This window comes from Ceratotherium simum, chromosome 6 (assembly GCF_057802395.1).
Source record: "Ceratotherium simum simum isolate JZ-2026a chromosome 6, ASM5780239v1, whole genome shotgun sequence".
Taxonomy (NCBI): domain Eukaryota; kingdom Metazoa; phylum Chordata; class Mammalia; order Perissodactyla; family Rhinocerotidae; genus Ceratotherium; species Ceratotherium simum.
The window spans coordinates 27,947,136-27,968,192 of record NC_141905.1 but is presented as its reverse complement, the minus strand read 5'-3'; the positions used below and the strand labels follow the sequence as shown (position 1 = coordinate 27,968,192).

The following is a 21,057-nucleotide window of genomic DNA, read 5'->3' as shown; positions in this document are numbered from 1 at the left end:
TGCCACACCTGCAGTCAATCACCTGGCAGGGAGTGCTGGCAGTTTAGAGCGGTGGTGAAAATCGGGGGACAATTTTGCGCCCCAGGGGATATCTGGCAATGCCTGGAGACATTTCTGGTTTTCGTAACTGAGGGGGAGGGTACTAATGGCTTCTAGCGGGTAGAGGCCAGGGATGGTTCTAAACCTCGACAAGGCACAGGAGAGGCCCTCACAACAAAAAATTACCTGGCACCAAATGTCAATAATGGCAGAGGTTGAGGAATCCTGTCCTAGAGAACAGAGCCCCAGCCAGCAGGTACTACCATGTACGTGGAGCAGGCTTGCAGAGTGTCCGGGGGTGCTGGGCTGGTGGCCTGGACTTAATATCCTTCCTCTAAAATCTGATGCTGGGGCTTCCACAAGAGCCAAGGGGTTTTACTTGGCTCCTGGGGACTGAGGCTCAGGCCTCCCTACAGGACACAGCCCAAGAGTAGGCCAAAGAGACTTTAAGACTGAGCTGAAAAGGCGAGTCTCCACAGAAATGTATAATTAGAACAGAGCTAGGCTAGCAGGGAGAGCCTCCTGGCCAAAAATGGCAAAAGTGCGAAGTGTCCCAGCAGAGCCAGGCCAAGCCCACTGGTACAGTCACCCCCCCAGCTCTCCCTCCTCCCCGCCAGGCTCCCTGAGCTATCACCGCCTCCTCCCGCCCCAGAGCCTGGTCCTCCCCTGCTGGCACTGGAATTCATCTCCCTAGTTGAGAATTTTTCCTGAGGCTGAAGCATCTGAAGTTGATCAGCAAACACTGGCCTCTCAGGGTTGAGAAATTTGTGAGGAAGCTGTGCTCCCCCACTCTCCAGAGGCAGCCAGAGCTGCCACATATGCCAGATAAGCTGCAGGCAGAATGATCAAAACCAGGTTGCAAGGACATCACCCTCAGAGAAAACTCGGGGCCAGGGGAGGAGCTGAGGCAGGAAAGGCAGGCAGGCCAAACAAGCACCCGAGAGCTGTAGTGTGGGAGGAATTCTGCTGTGTCACAGGAAAGAGCTGCCAGGGCTTCCACGGAGGGTTGGGGGCTGAGGTATGTGGCCAAAGAATGGTCCTCCGGCCTGAGGAGCCCTACATCAGGGCTGGTCATGGTGGTCAAGAGACAAGGTGATCCAGGCCGAAATCTCCCGAGAAGGTTCTTGGTCGTATTATTAACCAGACGTTTACACTCCTTCGGGACACAAACCATGTCTTTTCCATTCCTGGAGCAGCCCCAGGATGCCTTGTACACAGTAGGATTTCTTAAAGGAAAGCAGCAGAGGTAGGGAACGCTCTGGGCATGTTTGTGAGTATGCAGTAGTGCAAAGAAAAGGTATTTCTGGGGTGACAGGGTAAAGGAGACTTACAAGAGCTTTGCAAAAACACTGATCTGGGAGTGCTGAATTTTTTTTTTTTTTTTTTTTTAGGAAGATTAGCCCTGAGCTAACATCTGTTGCCAATCCTCCTCTTTTTTTGCTGAGGAAGACTGGCCCTGGGCTAACAGCCATGCCCATTTTCCTGTACTTTATATAGGATGCCACCATGGCATGGCTTTGATAAGGGGTGCGTAGGTCCGCAACCGGGATCTGAACCTGCAAGCCCCGGGCCGCTGAAGCAGAGCGTGTGAACCTAACCGCTACGCAACCGGGCCAGCCCTAGGAGTGTTGAATTTTTAACTTTTAATATTGCCCACAAAATGCAGCCTGGGTCAAGCTCTACAGAATCTTTGTCCAGACAAGAGCTCTTCTGATCTTCCCCAAAGACTATTCAAATAGGCACAATGCCTGGTCCCCTAAGGTGGCCAAGACTCACACTTGAACTACAGGGCCCTCGTCTCACCTGGCATCAGCTTCACTGTAGTACTCTCTGGCCACAATGTCTTCAAACAGCTCTCCTCCAGTAACACTGCAATCAACAGACGAAGAGGGTCAGAGGAGGCAGGTCAGGTGGCCAACCCCAGCATCCAATAGGTCACAGGTCACACTGTGGAACAGCTTTTAGAGAAATCCCAACTCTATACGCATTTTGTCTGAGAGCCCAGAACATGCTCAATCCTTCAATGACATGGGGCTTCTCCTTGGGGTAACATGGGCTCTCCCTTCCTCCTGCACATTTCTATTTCTATAACCTACAGATTAGCTAATACTCAGGCAAAGATGAATATATGAGGATCTAAGAGAAAATAATCAACCTACTTAGAAAGTCATAGCTTTATCTGAGACCAATATGAACACTAAGATACAGCTGCCCAAGAAGGTCAGACCTACTACTAAAGTTGAAGAATAAGGAGACCAAGGACACTGAGACCCAACTCTGAAAATACCGGAGAGGCGTTTCCAGGAGGTGAAGAGCCACTTTTAAGATATTAAACCACAACCAAAGTGGAGGAGAGACCAATTGGAGCCCAGTTTATGACTAATAAAGGCTACCTTCAATTTCCTAGAATTGTTAAGGTCATGCAAAGAGCTGTATTCTATTTCTCCACTAAGGACCACACACCAAGAAACAAGAAAAAAGCATCTGCACAAGGCATGCTGCTGATCAGAAATGCGAGAGCAATGCCATGCTGGGGTTTGGAGGCCTGGGGGATACTGAGTGAGCAACGAGACCCCCTCAGCAAGCCGCCTGTTACCAGAGGAAGTTCAAAATCAAATCCTCTCCCTCGGGCAAAGGAGCGGGACCCTCGGCAGAGGCTGAAGGCCCAGTTTAGGCCTTTTCCCAAGCCTTCATCTTGAGCCAGCTGGAGGGAAAGGCCCCCACACCCTCAGAAAGTGGCACTTACAGGTCAAACACGAGGTAGTGAAACCCTTCTTCAGAAATACTGTCATGGAGGCGCACTGCAAGAGAGGAGATGGGGACAGAGATTAACAGAGAGGAAACTAGGAAATCCTATTCCTCTCCTCCTCAGCAACCCCACCCCTGCCCGATCCTGTCGGCCTCACTGGGCTCTCTCCTAAAGGAGCGGCAGTGAGAAGCGGCAACATGCCCAGCACCCCTCAATCCAAGGTTACGTGGCCACAGAGCAAAGAGATAACCAGCCCCCAGGTCCAGTGCTCTGCTCCCCACCTCAGACTGCCTCAGTCGTGTGCAAGAGAGAGAAGCTTCATGGCTAAGAAGTAAAACAAGATGGAGAAAAGCAACCTTCCCTGAGGGGCTAGAAGGAAACTTCCCAGAGGGGCTAGTCCCAGAGAAGGTGGTCCTGGGATATAATGCGTGACAGTGTAATGCAGAGCGAGAAGCACCTAGTGATGCTGACTGCAGGGGGACAGAGAATGACAAGATGGGACAGCCTGAGAGCTCTTCCAGAGGAGTAAGTGGGAACAGCAGAATTAAGAGGGAAAGAAGCTGGAAAGGCAGGGTCCAGCAGGAAGGCACGTGGAGCGAGGATAATGGATGGTAAGCATGGGAGGCAACATGCAGACTCAGGCAATGACAAAATAACTGTTTATAGTAGTCCCCTCTTATCCTCAGGGGATGCGTTCCAAGACCCCCAGTGGATGCCTGAAACCATAATAGTATTGAACCCTGTATATATATATATATATATATATATATATACACACTATGTTTTTGTTATACTATGTTTTGCCTTATGTTTTGTACATATATACCTATGATAAAGCTTAATTTATAAATTAGGCACAGTAAGAGATTAACAACAATAACTAATAATAAAATAGAACAATTATAACAGTATACTGTCATAAAAGTTACCGTAGATCTTAGCAACCTCAGTATACAAATTTTTTTTCTTTTCTTATTTAAGTCGAGAACTTTTACCTTTCCACTTAAAGAAAGCACTTGACGGCTTCTCTTGGGCATATCTGAATTGCCAGCATCACTACTCTTGAGCTTTGGGGCCGTTATTAAGTAAAATAAGGGTTATCTGAACACAAGCACTGTGATACAGCCACAGTCAATCTGATAACCGAAATGGCTACTAAGCGACTAACAGGTAGGTGGTATATGCAGTGTGGATACGCTGGACAGAGGGATGATTCACATGCACAGCAGACGAAGCGGGATGGTTCGAGATTTCATCACGCTATTCAGAATGGCACGCAATTTAAAACTTATGAATTGTTTATTTCTGGAATCTTCCATTTAATATTTTTGGACCACAACTGACCGCGGGTAACTGAAACTGTGGAAAGTGAAACTGAGGATAAGGGGGGACTAATGAATTAAGTGCCTATTATGTGCCAGGCCTTGTGTTAGACTCTTTGTGTACATTACTTATTCTACGAGCATTTATTGAGTCCCTACTGTGTGCTGGACCCTGTGCTAGATGTTGGGATTTAGGAAGGACACAGTGCCTGCCTTCTAGGAGTTTATTTTTCCTGACAACCATCCTGAGATGAGTATTACTCCCATTCTACAGATGAGCACACTGGAGGCTCGGGGACATATAGTACCTGGCCAAAGGCCAAAATATGGTAGATCAAAATGTGAACCCAGCTCTTTCTGACTCCAAAGACTGGTCTACACCACTGCTTCCTATAAGAAATGTGGAGTAGCCCACACACTCAGGCAACAAAGCAACGGAGCCTGGGAGAGACACCACTCACAAATGGACCTACAATGGCATCACAGATGGGTCCAGGAGGCCACTGCATGGAGCAGATTAGGGCAACGCACCAACTGCAAGAAAAGCCTGGCGAGCAGAATCCCTTCCCACTCCCTGCCCCCAGAGCCCTTTTGGGGAAAACCAACCTAATGTCTTCTGAGGTCTCCTCTTCAAGCTTCTGCCCACAAAGCCACCTCTGGGTTAAATGCCAACCCCTGAGCATCATTCTAATGCAAACATAACTCAATGCTTTGGCCAACTGTCCCGGCTGTTCCTGTCCCCTTCCTCACCTGAACTCTCCTGATGGGGAACCTCTGTTCCAAAGGGCTCCCTCTGTTCGACCTTTGCTCCAGTCCTCAGGAGTTTCAGAAGCAACTCACAGAGCACTTCAGGTATGGCCTGACACCAAACCAACCAGTGAAGTTCTTGGATACAAAGAAATCACCGTGTCTCTCCCTCAGCGGGCCCAGGCTGTCAACCACCCCAAAGGACAGCTTCCATTTCCAGTGTCAGAGCATTTCATCAGGGCTGAGGCACCTCCCTACATCCCCTCCTTCCCAAAGTAAAATACAGGCACTCAGCCATCACTAGAGCCACGTGGTTCTCCTCACTTGACAAATGAGGACTCAGGCCTGCCAGCGCTAGAACCAGGGCCTGACGACTGTTTACACTTCATATTGCCTACCTTATTTGATCTGAACTTGTTACTCAACCCCCAAATTCCACCCAAACTCAGTATTTCTGTGATTTACCAGTGGGATCAAAGGCAGATAGTACTTCTAAAATTCCTCCTCCTCAAACCACTCTTTCTTATACTTGGGAAATAAGCTCACGCTTCTCTAGGCCTGCAGATGACAGAAGGAAGGAGCTACAGCCAGACCGCTGCCTCCCTCCCACCCTAACTGACCCAGACATGCTCAACGGAGCTCCCCAAAGCCCTGCCACCTTCCTCCTCACTTTTGCTTCTCTGGCCTAAGTCGGAGCCTCACGCTGAGTCCTGCTCCAACTGCTGCTCCCTTGCTTCCAAAAGGACTTTCCGTTTAATTAAAAATTTGCTATTAAAAAGCATTAAAGTGTGTAATACAAATAATCCCCTGGAAATCAGCTGTCCCAGAAGCTAAAGACCTGCTTCATTAGGGAGGTGACTAACAGCAACAGGATGGTGAGCTAACAGGACAGCAGGTACGAGGCTAACAGCTATTCCCAAGAGAGTCCTGCCACCTGGCCCTGCCTTCCCCAGACCCCCACCCCCATGCCCGCCACCCAGCCCAGCACAGCAGGGCTGAGAACAGGGCAAAAAGTGCAGGTACCCATGCCTATGCTCAGACAGGGAGTCATTGGCACTAGCCCTTCTCCAGTAAGGCCACGCAGAGGCCAGGTAGGGGGAATGGGGGAGGGAAGTTAGAAGAGAGGAGCAGCAAAGGAAGACTAATCCTCCCAGGCCACCTAGTCCAGAGAAGGGCTTTGATGTGTGCCTCAGAGCAAGGCACCACCAAGACAAGGAGGGACAGGTGTGGAAGGCCCCGTAGCTGAGCAAGGCTGCTACCATTTTTTTTTCATTTGTAAAGAAAATTAACAGGGAACTGAGAACAACAGTAGAAACTTGACCGTGCCACTTTAAGTGCCTACCTGGCAGACTCTTGATAATAATGATCCAAATTATAATAACTAACACTTAGTTGTTTCTATGTGCTAGGCATGGTGCCAAGTGCTTTACACATGTTACTTTATTGAACCCTCGCATTAACTCTGTGGGGTAGGTACTTCTACTACCACCCTGACAGGACAGGAAACTGAGGTTCCGAAAGAAACTCATCCAAGGTCATACTAAGTGGTAGAACCAAGACTTGAAGCCAAAACAAACCAACATCAAGATCCTTGATATTATAGAATTGCTTGCTAGGGAGTCACTTTCTCCATCCTCTTCAGCAAAGGAGCTCCAACCTGTCCCCACTAGCCTTGGCCATTCTGATTTGCTCATCAATGTCCATTCAGCACCTTCTCTGAAGCAGGCATAGCTATACATGCCACAGATATGGCTGTGAAGGAAAGAAACTCGGCCCTGCCACCTCCGAGCTTCCAAGTGAACGGGGAAGACAGGCTTTAAACCAGCACTTACACAAATATGTAATTAACTACGACTGTACCGAGGGCTGTGAGGCAGAAGTAAAGGATGCTATGGATGCGTGGAATAAAATAATCTCACACCCAGCCCATTCCACAGCCATGAGAGGGCATGAAGGCCAAGCAGGGCCAGACCAAGTCTACAGACAGGAAGATCTGGGAAAAGGAATATAAAGCATTTACTGCGATAAACTTAATTACTGTTCTTTACAAACTGTGGAAGGAAGAACAGGCCAAAAAAAAAAAACACATAAATACTTCTATTTGATGTTTCATACCTTTAAGGACTGACAAAGCCACAACCCAAATGTTGTGGCTATTTCCAATGTTTAAAAACCACCCAACAATATGCCACATTTTAACTAACCAACTTCGGTCAAAAAAGCACTGACAAAGTGTCACTGTTACTGTCCACAGCAATCACGTGGTGGGAAGGAGGTCCTGTTGCCTGGGGCATGGTGAGGACGGAGGCTGCCCCCAGGAGCAGGTGAGCAGGGATTTAGGAGCTGCTCAGTCATAACCCAATATTAGTTTTCTTCTTTTTCTTTGTAACTGTTTTTGCTACACCACTGTCGGCTGAATGGGCCCTGGGCCCAAGGTAAATGGCAGCCTGGCTTGAATAACTCGTGAACTGAGATGGGGCTGGGGGTCTAGGAGAGATCACTTCTGGGAGCTGGAATCTCCGTCTTCACCATTGCCATTTATTTCCTAGGCTTCCTCTGCTTGCTGAACCATCTCACAACAAGTCCAGGAAGAGGCACAGATGACAGAACAGAGGCACAAGCGGGCTAAATAATGTGCTGGAGGTCACAGCTACTAACCAGCGAATCTCAGATTCAAACCTGGAAGACCTGACGCCAAAGCCACAGACCTCTGCTTCTGCACACATGGTTCACGGACCAGCAGCACGAGCATCACCTGGGGACAAGCTCAGGTCCACTCCAGACCTACTGAATCAGAATCTGAATTTTAACACGATCCCTAGGTGATTCATGAACACATAAAAGTTTGAGAACTGCTGCTATAAACCACAATGCTAGACTGTGATGGAAACTGCTGGGGAAGCTCAGCGTGAAGGAAGACAGAGTCTACTCATTAGAGGAATTCAGAGCAGAGAGCAAGCAGATCACAGGTAGAACACACTCCATTCAGACTTTAGACGATCAGCACTACTGCTGTCTCCTCCTCTCAACTCCTCTCAACTCTGGCCACTCTCCCAGGGCTGTTTCAGGTTCTGCAGTATGCCTCATAACCAACAGGCTTTTTTTTTTTTTTTAATTAATAGACTTTATTTTTTAAAGCAATTTTGGGTTCACAGCAAAACTGAGCAGAAAGTACAGAGAGCTCCCACATACCCCCGTCCCCACACATGCACAGCCTCCCTCACTATCAACATCCCCCACCAGACCGGCACATTTGTTATACTCGATGAATCTACACTGACACATCATTGTCACCCAGAATCCATAGTTTACATTTGGGTTCACTCTTCCAACAGGCTTTTAACTCCTGGGACAGAATATCTATTAGGGAAAAAACTGGGGATGCCTGGCTCCTTGCACCAAATACCCTTCTGAATTCAAGTGCCTCCGAATCTGACAGCAACCAGAGGTTGACTGCGTGCTCTATGCTCTCGTCATCCTCAAATCTGTACCACTCTTGTGCTGGTCCACTTGTATCCCTGCGGGATAGAGTTAAAGAGGTTGAAGCCAAAAGGGCCACGGCTCCGAAGGATGGAGCAGTGGAGAAAGGAGAGGAATCGTGAATTAGGGGGACAAAACTGCCTCCTCTCCTGCCACGAGTCAGGTCAGGATCCATGGCAACCCTCACCTCCTGGACCCGCAGCTCCGCCACATCTCCAGGAGCCCTGGATCCCACTGGAAGCCAGACAGTCTGGCCAGCCAACTCTCCAAGGACACAGTCCTAACTCACGTTTCTCTCTCCTCACCCTTGACCTCAGGGCCTCAGACCAACATCCCTCAGGATCTGGGAGCAGTCATGAAATGGAAGCAATCAGATGCTGACAAAGTGAGTGTGCTTTTCCTGGCCTCTCCTGGGTCTTGCTGACTCCCTAACAGAGCAGATGGTTGGGGTAGATGATCCCCCTGTCTGCCTTAATTCTGAGCCGGGGGCAGGTGGTAAAAAGAAAGGGTGACCAAACCAAGTAAAGTCTAAAAGGCCAAAAAGTATATACTTAACTTCTAGAAATACATAGAAAGTAGGTTAGGACTTTTTTCAACTAGAATCCCATTTTTATCCCTCTTGGTCATTTCTCAATTGTCTTCATCCCACCCTAACCCTTCTGTGTTAACCCTCCTCTGTTACGACACCCACGCCCGTGTCGTAAGTGATGCAGACATGCTTCTGCCTCCTACATCATCTACTCCACCCCTTGTTTGCCTCCCTCCATTAGGACAATTCATCATTGCTCTATGAGTTGGTCGCAAGGAGCATAAGGAAAGGAAGTTACTGTCCTTGGATCTGAGATCCGGGACTAGAACATCAAGGTGCTTCTGTGCTTGTGGATGGCTGTAGTTATCTCTATGCTTTTTCTTCCTGTTCTGGAACTCCCAGGTCAGAGGTCACAAGCTCACAAAGCCTACAGGGATCACATGGGTAGTGCAAATGTGGGATAACAGGGAGTGGCAAGGATGGTGGCTAGTGGGCTGAAGCGGCAGCCGCTGCCCAGTCCCAGCTGATTCTGGCCACGCATGGATGCGGGCTCAGCAGAGCCAAGCCTTCCGATTTGAAAGACCAGAGAACAGAACTTTTTTCAAAATGTGAAATCTCATTTTTAAATACTGGCAAATAATAAAAATCTTTTTAGACCAATGAGCTGGCCAAATGAAACGACTCAATTTGTGACTGCTGATCTAGGCGTTCCTCTCCATAGTTCTTCTCCTACCTAAGGCAACACACTGGTCCCCACTGTGCTGTTTTCAGGTGTAGGTCTAGGAGCTCCAGCAGTTCCAAGCCCACGACCATCGGCTGAGAGGTGTTGGCTTCCTCGAACATACTGCACCAGGCAGAGCCGAGCAGTGGCTACGCCAATCTGCTCCAGGTGTAATCCAAGCTGCTGATTGCAATCTATAAAGCCCTGCATAGTTGGAGTTCTGGTTACCTCCAGTCCTCTCCCCTTGGGCTAGAGTACAACCTCAGCTCTCCCATGTAATAGCTCACGTTGAGCATTCTAGCCTGAGATCTGGGAAACCAGAGGCTGAGTAGCTCTGGAGGAAGCATCAAGCTTCAGCAATTTGCCTCACAGCCCTGGCCACCAACAGAGCAGAGCAGGCGGCCTCCAGGGCACTGTGGGAGCCCCGTTATTTAGGCCATGCCAGAGGAGCACGGAACACGTGTTGTTCTTTGTGATGACTCAGGGCTTTCAGGGAAAACCTAGGAGATGCTCCCTGCTCTGCCTCAAGTCAAGACTGGGGTTTCTGCTCAGGCAATGCAGCCAGCCCAGTTTCTGTCCCCTCTGTGAGAAGCACCAAGTCAGGGCCAACGCTTCTGGCAAAGACTATTTCAGCTGAACAATGTAAAACTGAGCCGGAGTGGGTTGTGGCAGGCAAACCTCCTCAGGCTTTAGAACACCCGACAATGTGCTCTTGTCCCCCAAGTCAGGGTGGGAGCAGGGAGAGATCCTCTTAATTTTTTCTCCTTCCCCATCTGAGTGGCTCCTGCCATCCTTTCTCCAGAGAAGCCAGGCGGGTGGGCAGCTTGCTTTCCTGGCTCTGGGGAATACAAACGAGAGCGCCATGGAAACCCCCAGAGTGTGCACGACACTGCAACAGGAACAAAACTCTTTCAAGTCCAGAAACAAAATCCGGACCTTTTTATGAGGGCTGGGGAAGGCCCCTGGTGAGGGATGCTGGCAGGCTACTAGCCCAGAGCCTCACCCGCTGAGAACCCTGGGCCTCAGCCCAAAGACGGAAGGGCAGAGGAAGAAGGGGAGTCTGCAACCTGTCCCCATACCTCACATCCCAGCCCTGAGACGGCACCGCGGAGATGGAGAAACTCAGGTCTCTAAACTAGAATGCTCAGAATTCTGAGCAAGACGCGGCTGCTAAAAAGACACCAGGCAAAGGTCCAGGGACAGAAATGGTTCCACACACAAAAGCAGCAGATCTCTCTCCCCCACTTTCTACAAGAGGCCCAAGAAATACTCTATACAAGGGCACTTACCAATGTTTGGATGTTTCAAAAGTCGGCATATCCGGGCCTCACGTTCTAGTTTCTGGTGATCTAAAAGTAGGAGACAGAAAATAAAAGCCATCAACCATCCATTCTATTCATGGCCACCAGGCTATCCATATTCCTTCAATTCTTAGGTACCAACTGTGCACTTTTTTACAATTTGCTGAATTAAAGCAGCCAGTCACGGCAATCCTGGAGACAGGTATTATGACCACCTTTTCCAGATGAGGAAATGCCTTAGGAAAATACCTCAAGCTGGTGAGTGGCAGAGCTGGGATTTGAATCCAGGTCTTCAACTAAAACTCTGGTGCTCTTTCCCCTATAGCAGGGACTTCACTGGGCCGGAGGTGGGAGGGTGGGGGGTACAGAATCTCTTTCTTGTTAAAAATACTCATAATAGCTAAGTTTTATTGAGCACCTACTATATGACCAGACACTGTGCTAGGAGTTTTCCATATATTCTCTGATTTAGTCTTCAGAGCAACCCTGAAACATAATGAGGCTGACAACAAAATGATGATGATGATTTGAAAAAAAAATAATAGCTAACATTTATTGAGAGCTTACTTCTACGCTAGGCAGACACATCTTTTAATTTATCCTCCTAACAACTCTATGAGGTTGGTACTGTTATGGTATTACTATTTTACAGAAATCCTGGTTCTCCCCAGGATCCTCTTGGCCACCCACTGCTGTGAGCTCTGACCTCTTGACACTCAGGCTCTGGAGTTACTCTGCTTTGGTGAAATGACCAGAACCCAAGAGTCCCCAGATCCAAGTGAGCTGTATTGGTCAATTCCTTCCACAGGAAGACTGAGCTCCAGGAATTAGAAAGAGGATGCTACTACTCAAAGCAAGGCGGCTAGAAGCCCTCCCGACTCTACCTCCCTAATTCTTCTTGCTGGGATCCTGACAAAAGCCACCTCCTTCACAAAGTCTTCCCTGTTCCCCTAGGCAGACTGTGACTTCTCCCCGCTATGACCACCCTCCTATCTCCCACTGTACCTCTTACAATTCTCACATCATACGTTACTCAGTTATCTTTTGGTCACAAGCTCTTTAAAGGGTGGGACCTTCAAAGTGGTGCTTTCTAGAGTTCCTTCCATAACGAGGGCTTAATAAAGGTTTATCAATAAGATTAACTGCCATAGCAATAACTACTATTTACTAAGCATTGACTATATGCTAGGCAGAAGCATGGATTATCTTATTTCATCCTCACAGAGACCCTGTGAAGTAAGGGATTGGATTAGCTCCATTACATTATAAATGAGGAAACCGAGGCTTAAAAAGTTAAAGTAACCTGCCCAAGGTCACACAGATGGGCAGTGGATACAGGTGGTCTGAGCCTAGAGCCCTCTCTCTCCATCACTATGCTATGACGAAAGGATAAAGAAAAGTGAGAGCATCAAGTAAAGACTCCAGGCTTCGGGGGGCATAGTCCAGTAAACCTCAACTTCTCCAGGCTCAGGCAGGTGCCTTCATATCCACACCTGCCAAGCAATTCGCCCATTCCACCTCTATCTCAACAGCAGAGAGCCTCTGTAAAGCCTCCTATAAGCCTCAGAACTCTCACAACCATGGTAGGTGCTATGATTGTCCCCATTTCACAGATGATGAAATTGAGGCCCAGAGAAGTTAAATAACTAGCTCAAGGCCCTACAGGAGGAAAAGGATAGAACTGGAATTTCAAACCCAGGCCTGCCTGAGATAACGTAGGGATTAGAGACTAGAAGGAATTCACATTTATTGTTTTACCAACCACCCCGGGCTTCGTTCTAAACTTTCCCTCTAATGACAGCTCTGCTTTATGGAAGGAAGAGGTGGGGACAGGCAGAGATTAGTTCCTGCTGCCCAGCTAATCCATCTCTGCTGCCCAAAGATCTAGGTCAGGCCTTCCTTCCCATCCTCAGGTTCAGCATGACCACTGACCAGGATGCAACCAGGAGAACCCCAGGTAACCCCACACTCCCACATCGCCTGGGACTCGGTCCCAGGGGCCTTCAGAAGGTGGGGTAGTCGAGGAAGAAGTGCTAGCCCTGCCTGGTGGCACGGGGGCTTGCTTCTTCCAGATCTAGCTGGATGTCAGGGCTACCCACCTTCCTCCCCCCAACCCCTGGACTTGGGATGGAGGTACCAAGCTAGCCAGCCCCAAAGGTACAGACCCACCGGCCCTCTCTCTGACCACTCACCTCACCACCCTCCAACCAACAACTCTCGGGCTTGGCTGCCCAGGCAGGGGCAGGAGAACAGCATCTTGCAATGTGGAGGTGGCAGCTGAGGGGAAGGCCCAGAAGATTAATGTTTATCTCCTCTCTTAAGTCTCTTACTGGCTAATGGTTACAGTCCTACAACAGCAATAGCACTAAAAATAAGGGTGCTCTGGCTTTACCAGTGACTCAGAGTGGGAAGAGGAGACGCAGATTCACACTCCCGGCTCCTCGAAGGAGCTGCCCAGGGTCCAGAGGGTCCTCGTTAGTAATTTAATTCAATCCTAACTCCAAGGAGCAGAGCCCCCTGTTCTGGGCGAGGCCCGTGTGTTTTCTGAACCCCGGGCTGCACCTTGGTCCTCACTCTGATCCTCGGCCATGGAGTCCGGCCATTAACACATCAGTTTTGGAGTCAGACAGCCCCAGATTGAGTCCTAGCGCTGTCACGTTGGGCGAGTTATTAAACCCATCTGAGCCTCATTCATTCATTCAAAAAATATTTATTGAGGCCTACTATGTGACAGGCACTGTTCTAGATGCTGGGGATACGGCAGTGAACAAAACAGACAAAAAGCCCCACCCCGAGGGAGCTGACATTCTAGTGGGGCTGGGTCGGGGAGAGGGACAGACAAGAATTGAATGACACAGCCGATGTTGTGGCAAGTGCCAGGATGTAGAAAATGTAGAAAAATAAAGCAGAGGAGGGGGGGAGTGTATATTTAAACAGGGTGGTCAGGGAAAGCCTCAGCGAGGAGGTAGCATTTGATTAGGACCCGAAGGAGGTGAGCTGAGCCAGGCACAAACCTTGGGAGTTTCCTCACTTCTAAAATGGAGTCAGCGATATCTGTGGATTAAATGAGGTAACTGGGTAAATGCTCAGCACAGTGCCTGGCACACAGGTAGAGCCTCCTTTCGAAGGGCCCAGTGATAAGATGGAGGAGGCCTCCCAGGCCAGGCTTGTGGCCATGGCTATCACCAGAGACACTGGGAGAGTCGGACCCACTCTCCCTCAGCCTGGGCAGTCACAGGGTCCACAACACACCAACTGAGCCCTCCGACCTGGCTCCACAGCAGTCTTCCTGGGGGCAGGGGTGTCCCCCCTGTTTTGGTGGAGCCCACCCATGTCTACAGCCTGCCGATGAAGGTGAGCAACAGGCGCTCCTCAGAGGGAGAACAGCCCAGGAAATGCCGCTGCCTGTGGGATCCCTCCTCTTCCTCGGCCTCAGCCTTGCTGGCTGTGGCGCCCTGCCATCCAGAAGCTCTGCTCAACGAGCTGTGTGGTTTCTGCCTACCACACTCTCCCTGCCTCCTTACGCCATGCACAGCCTCTCCAGCTGTTGTCTCCTGTCCCTTTCCTCCATGCTTCCTGTCCGGTAGTCCCCTCCAGGGCTGCTCCATGTCTGGGAATAAGCAGAGGGGTCTACCCCAGCAGCAGTGGTGTTTCAAGAACAAGTGTGGTTTGTAGAGCGTCTTTCCCAGACACAAGGGCTGTCCTGGCTAAACTCGCATCCCCAACCCCAAAAGGCCAGTGAACTGGCTTGGTCCACAGTGGTAGGTCTAGGGCCTGGCTCAGCATCCCAAGGTGATAACACACCAGCCGGTGCTCTTGTCACAAGGGTAGCCTTCTCCCTTGAGACACCCCTCCTCCCAGTGACCACTGAGCTCGCTGTTCCTAGGGAACAGCTCAGACCTTCCAAGGCTGACCCTCTTCCCACTCACCTTTCTACAGGCTCGTCCCCACCCCCTCACACGGCCCAGCCCCCCCTTCCTGTTTGACAACAGCCACTTCCCGCTTTTGCACAGGGCCACTTCCTGCCTGCCTGTGTGCTACTGCCATGGAGAGACCCACCCCTGCCGGCCTTCAGCCCAGCTCCAACCACAGCCCTCTGCAAGGTTTTCTCCCTCAAGAGCAGAGGTAGCAACAGGAGCAGAAAGCAGAAGCGGCCGTTATCAGGGAGCTGCTTCAGGCCTTCCCCAACAGTCCACCCAGGGTAGAGCCAGGCCCAGGAACACAAGGATCCCTAGAGGCCTTGCCTCTCCCGCCTTCTACCCAAGAGCTTCAAGACTTGGTCCAGGGTGCCATGAAGGCCAAGTATCCTTCACAGGAAGGGCAGCAAGGAGTGACCAGATGTGCCAGGGGAAGCGGAAAAGAGGAAGCAGTGAGGAGACAGTGTACGGCAAAGGGGAGGCAGAGCCCTAGAACCACCCTCCCCTAGGACCTCAGGAGAGAAGCCTACTCCAAATGCACTTTCCTTCCCCCACAGGACTGGGGGCCAGAGAGAGCCGGCCTCGGATTCTCTACGACCCTGCAGGGACATGCCTGCTGATTTAGCGACATTTCTCTGAAACCACAAATGCCAGCATTAGCTTCAAATAAGATCCTGCTGCCACCTAAATATACAACCCTCTGTAAGTAGGAAATGACAGAGAGCCCTACTCTGGCTATGAAGACCCTCTCCAAGTTCCAATCTCAATGACACTCTTGACTTTTCAAAGGGTATTTCAAAAGTCTATGCCTGTGGCCCCAACATCGATCGTGAGAAGCTTCCTACAGCCCCATCGATTTCAGATGCTCGATGTGGGGCGTCTTCTCTTGCTGCCTGCCCCAAGTACCCCCTCCTCCTTCCCAAGCAGTAGAGGCCCCTGTCTGGCCCCTAAGGCATCACTCTGAGGACTAGAAACAAGGGCAGCATAGGGATTTGGTATCATAATCCACATTCCCCAGCTGCTTATAAACTGCCCCTGGCCTTGGGCACTGACCAGTGGGGATCCCAAGCCACAGTCCCATTGACCTCACCCTGACACTGCAATGCCACATCGCTTCCTTTGAATCTCACTCTGAAGGCGCAAAGAGTCTCCAATTAAGAGCAAAGTCCATCTACCATGTAAAAGCAGGGGCCATGGGTTCTAATTCCTTCACACCCATATACCCAGGGACTAGCTGGGGGCTGTGAATACAGTAGGACGGGGCCTGAAACCTGCCTACGTGAACCCCAAGGCTCTGTCCCTTAACCTGGTGTCCTCTCCTTCTCTTCAGTCCTAACTCGAGCGGTTTTAACCAAGTGACACAAAGACCTGAGCCCCACTTTGGCCTTTGGATCTTAAGACAAGAGAAGCTTTAACTAAGGAGGCAAAGGAGAGAGGTGCCAAGTAGCGCCTCACAGCAAAAGTCTCCCAAACCAGCTTGGATGGAGAAAATCCCCATGGGGTCACCAGCAAGCCCCAAGAAGGCAAGGCTCTGCCTCTGGACAGTCTCAAGGGCCAGAACAGGGTCAGCCACGGAGTTCTCCATGCCCCTGGCAGGCCTTCGGGAGCCTGCAGCCTTTGCCCACTGTTTTGGTGACATTTCCTTCATGGTAACCAGCCCCAAGTAAAACATCCCAGGAAGCAGCCCCTAAAAATAGCTCCTCCCAGGGCAGCAGCAAGCGGGGGGAGGGGAAAGAGAGGGAGGAGAAAAGAGGGGAGCAGATGGGAAGCTGCTGCTGCTGCTGATAGGGCCCAAGATACAGAGACGGTGCTAGGGGGAGTGGCTGGAAATATTCCCACCATAGAGGGGTCTGTACCCAGAGAGGTGGGTACAGACGAGAGTGAGGCCTCAGTCGGCAGAACGGAGGGATTTGCTCCACTGTGCTTAGAGCTCTGGGCCTAAACAGAGAGGCATGGGGGTGATATATCAGGATTCATCACAGAAACAAAACACCCAGAACCTGTGTTTTAAAGGGAGGAGCCAAGGGGTAAGTGAAGACCACACTGCTTGAAGATGCTGGGGTCGGAGTGCTGGCAAAACCATGGGCATACCTACGGCTCAAAACAAACCAACCAAACATCTGTGCCTTGGTTTCCCCACTGGCCTTGGGACAGATCTGTCTGGCAGTGGGCAGATGATAAAAGGCCTCTGCGGAGAGGCACTCAAGAGGCGCAAAGTACCCATTTCTTCCTGTCACCACCCTTTTGGCACCCATGGGATCAGGCCCTTGTTGGCCTGCCAAGGTCGTCCAGAGAGCAGCAAGCACAGAGATGGGGGCAGGAGCCCGTTACACCCACTCCTCCCCTTCTCTGTCTCCAGACTCAGCAGAGAATGGGGTCAGCCACTCACCTCTAGGGTTTCAGCACAGACTCGAAGCGTGGAGCACTGCTTCTGACAAGGGACCAGAGCAAGCAGCAGGAAGAAAGCAACAGGCCTCTCCTATGGGATGGGGCCACCTTCCAATCTCCATCCCCAACCCATGATGCCAGCGCCCAAAGGCACTCTGGGAAGGTGGGTGGAAGGGCAGGGTGACAGGCCAGTGTTGTCTGACCTAAGTCACACAGCTCACAGCATGACTGTATGACAAAACCAGCCCAGCATAAGCCTTGGCACAGAGAAGGGACCTCCAGGCTGTTTCCTCATCCACTTAGGCGGACAAGTCAGAGGAGCTCAGTCACTTATACACAGGATGCCCATTTCTAGTCAACAGAAAGTGGCCTGTCTTTTTTTTTTTTTATAATTTTATTTATTTATTTTTTCCCCCAAAGCCCCAGTAGATAGTTGTATGTCATAGCTGCACATCCTTCTAGTTGCTGTATGTGGGACGCAGCCTCAGCATGGCCGGACAAGCGGTGCGCCGGTGCGCGCCAGGGATCCGAACCCGGGCTGCCAGCAGCGGAGCGCGCGCACTTAACCGCCAAGCCACGGGGCCAGCCCAGAAAGTGGCCTGTCTTATCCTCAGGAGGTAAGCACGGTTTTGAATACAACCTCCTTAAATGCTTCCTCAAGTCCCAGAGTCCCAGCGTTCCAGTGCTGCCTAGATTTCTCTTCCTTATCTCCCTCTCTCATTGCTGCTTCACCCTCCTCTCTTCCTCTCCTCACTTCACCCAGATCCTTAACAGGAAAGTCTCACTTGGAGATACCACAGGGGACACAAATGTCATGGGGGCTACTCAGGCCAACACTAAGGGGGTGGAGACTTTCAGCTGGCACCACCCAGGGGGATCCTATTTCAGTCCCCAGGGCCAACTGGACACAAAAAGAGACAGCTTTTGCCCTTCTGGTGGCCAACATGGCACAACCCCAGCCACTTGGCTTGCCGCAACCTTGGATATGGACTGACACCCCAATCTCGGGGCTCAGATTAGGCCCCTAATCACAGAACAGCCCATGTGTACAGACGGCCGCATACCAGCAGAGATACCACCTGGAGCAGGCTGGGCCAAGGTGTGTCTGGTAAATCTCAGAGAGCATGGCAAGAGCAACTGTCGCTGCTGTTGCTGATTTTAGATGGCATTTCTTAAAGTGTGGCTCAGGGACCACCTGCATGAAATTCCCTAGGGCACTTGTTAAAAATGTAGATTCTGGGACCCCACCTCAGACTTCCAGAAGCAGAATCTCTGTGGATAGAGCCCAGGAATCTGCATTTTTAACCAGTACTCAAGGTGATCCTTACGCACACTAAAATTGAAAACAGCTGCTTAGAGGAAGTCCCAACGTTGCCCTATAAGGCCATTAATGGCAAGGAAGGAAGAATCATAAGCTACACTGTCTTCCTACATCTCCCACCTGCCTTATTCCCCAAGCACAGGTCTTTAACCTCATCTGTCCTCTCCAACAGCTGTGTCAGGCCTACAGGCTGGCTTCATGGATCAGAAAAGGGGAACTCAAGCCAGCACCAAGGGTTCCAGCAATTTGGCTCTGAGTTTCCTGAGAGCCAAAGCCAAAAGGCAACCATGATTAATTACGTAGTCCTCTTAATCCATTCATTCAACATGTATAGGCTGGGTATATATCAGGAACTTTGCTAGGCCCTGCCCACACAGAAGTAAAGAAACAGATATGGTCCCTACCTTACCTCCCAAGTCCTCAGGAAGAGGAAAGCTTTTGCTTACATGTAGCTTCAACAGAAATTTCTTCACATGGGGTATGCAGATTAAATAAATGAATAAATATAGCAAGTGCTGTAACATTTCATAATATTGTTTCTAGTAGCATCTCTAAGTAAGGCCAAATATCCACAGTAATAAAAGCAATTGGAATCCAGGTAAATCGTCCAAATACAGAGGTTTCTTATGATGCTAATTTTTCCAAGGATAAATCCTAACCTATGTAGAAGAAAGAAAGGACCATTTGCCCTTCAACTGTAGCAATATGGGGAAATGCTTTGGATATAAGCAAGAGCGTGAGATATAAAATGTTATGCTCCACGAGATGAAAATCTATATGCATATGAATAAAGATAAGAAGGGAATATGAAGATGTAAAAATAAAGACATAAGGGCTCAGGCTCCTTGAGGGGGGTGCTCTTCAATCTTAAAATAACGACTTATCATTGCCATCACCTGGCCCACTAGCTCCTGCATCCAAGCCTATTTTAAATGCCTCCTTCAGCCCAGCTGAGAGCTAAGCTTGGAACCATGGGCTCCCTTAAGAGCCCCAACTCCACACCTATCGATGTTCCAAAGCAAATGGAGTGACGTTATGCGACTTTCAGTGACTTTATGTAGGCAGGCCGGTAGACAAAGACGGTGCTCAATGCATAGCCATGTTAACTCCCTACCTTGTAACATAGCCACCACCGTGGGCCTCTGAGGCCAGAATGACAAGAAACAACACAGCAAAAGAAGGATTCCTATCCAGATCAGACCCCCCAGAAGACCAGATGAGCTCTTCTGGTGCCTTCTGGGCCACCTCACCATGGACGCCAAGGAGAAGCAGCTCGATACCCTCTTCCTCTCCTTTTGGTTTGCAGCACAGAGAATCATAAACGAGAAAGAAAACAGGCAGGGAGACAGCAAACACAGCAAGCCCCGTCAGACCCTCATGGATGACCCTCATGGGCTCACCACATCCCCAGACACAGAAATCCAACACCTGCGGAGCCCTAGACAGACAGACAGTGACGAGTGAAACCCAGCCCCAGCTCTGCACCTTTATAAAATATACAGCGTAAACTGAGAGGCTGCAGGGAAGCCACAGCCTTCACTCCCTAACCCCACGCGCACCAGCCTAGTGGGCACCCTGGCCCAACCCTCTCCAGCAGCTCACATCCCCCAAGCCCACACCTACAGCACAGTCTCTGGCTTGCTCCCTCCATCTCCAAGACAACACTCTCCCACTCTCCCACCTCCGAACAGTACTGACACTTACATATTCCTGACCCCTCCTGTTGGCATCTGTAACCATCAGCCAGGACCAGGCCTCTGTCCCAAAGTTAACTTGGTAAAAAAGCCAAACAACAGAGCCCCAGTCTTGGCATAACCATCTTGAGAGAGGGGGAGTTGCTGTCTGAAGCATATGATCTTATACAAGAATCTTCTTCTTGAGGAAAAAAAATCAAAGAGAAATCAAACCTCATCCAGCTTGGGCAGAGAAAGCGAGACTTCAGTTGGGAAAGACAAGACAGGGTTGAAAGGAGGTGAGGACGGGAAAGGGACATAATCACACAGGTCAGGGAAGTTCAGGTGGGTAGGGAAAGAGTGGAAAATGACAGCCCAAGGCAGGCAGCTCCACAAAGTCACCACATCAGCTATCCTCACATCTCAGAGCTCAGCTCCCAGCTGTTTCTACCTCCCTCACCCCTGGGTCAGAGGACACTGGTGAGATGAGGAAAGCAAAGCACTGCATCATTAGCTGGAGACACCAGGCACCAGCCCCATTTCTGATGCACCAGGGCTATGCTGTGTGGGCACAGGGAGGTATCCATTCTCAAACTGTCGTCCCTGCCTGCACCCTGCATCCTTGGCCAGAGGATGTCTGCCAAAGAGCCCAGCCCACCACACTGTCCCCCCACCCTAGGGGAGGAGGGCATCTGACTGCCCACATATCTCTATGGCAACCACTGCCTCCGATTGAAGGTACCCAGAGAGAAAGAAAACAAATAAGTCAACTTTATAGCCAATGTAGAGGAACAGCAAGCGATGGGGGCTGGGAGGGAGACAGCAAGACAAACCCTGCTTGTGGGGATGGAGAGAGGCCCTCCTAGCCAG

The 21,057-nt window shown here is 50.2% G+C and overlaps 1 protein-coding gene across 13 annotated transcripts in view; it reads right to left on the bottom strand.

The window, feature by feature from the left end:
• The window catches only part of CAMK2G (calcium/calmodulin dependent protein kinase II gamma), a 62,854-nt gene that overhangs the window by 39,004 nt on the left and 2,793 nt on the right, over positions 1–21,057 (bottom strand). For all 13 annotated transcript variants that reach the window (XM_014784836.2, XM_004426954.3, XM_087432008.1 and 10 more), the window contains exons 3-5: positions 10,877–10,936; positions 2,786–2,840; positions 1,843–1,908 (exon numbers count right to left, since the gene is read on the bottom strand). In XM_014784836.2, the coding sequence (XP_014640322.1) occupies positions 1,843–1,908; positions 2,786–2,840; positions 10,877–10,936 (181 nt within the window). The remainder of the gene's footprint in view (positions 1–1,842; positions 1,909–2,785; positions 2,841–10,876; positions 10,937–21,057) is intronic.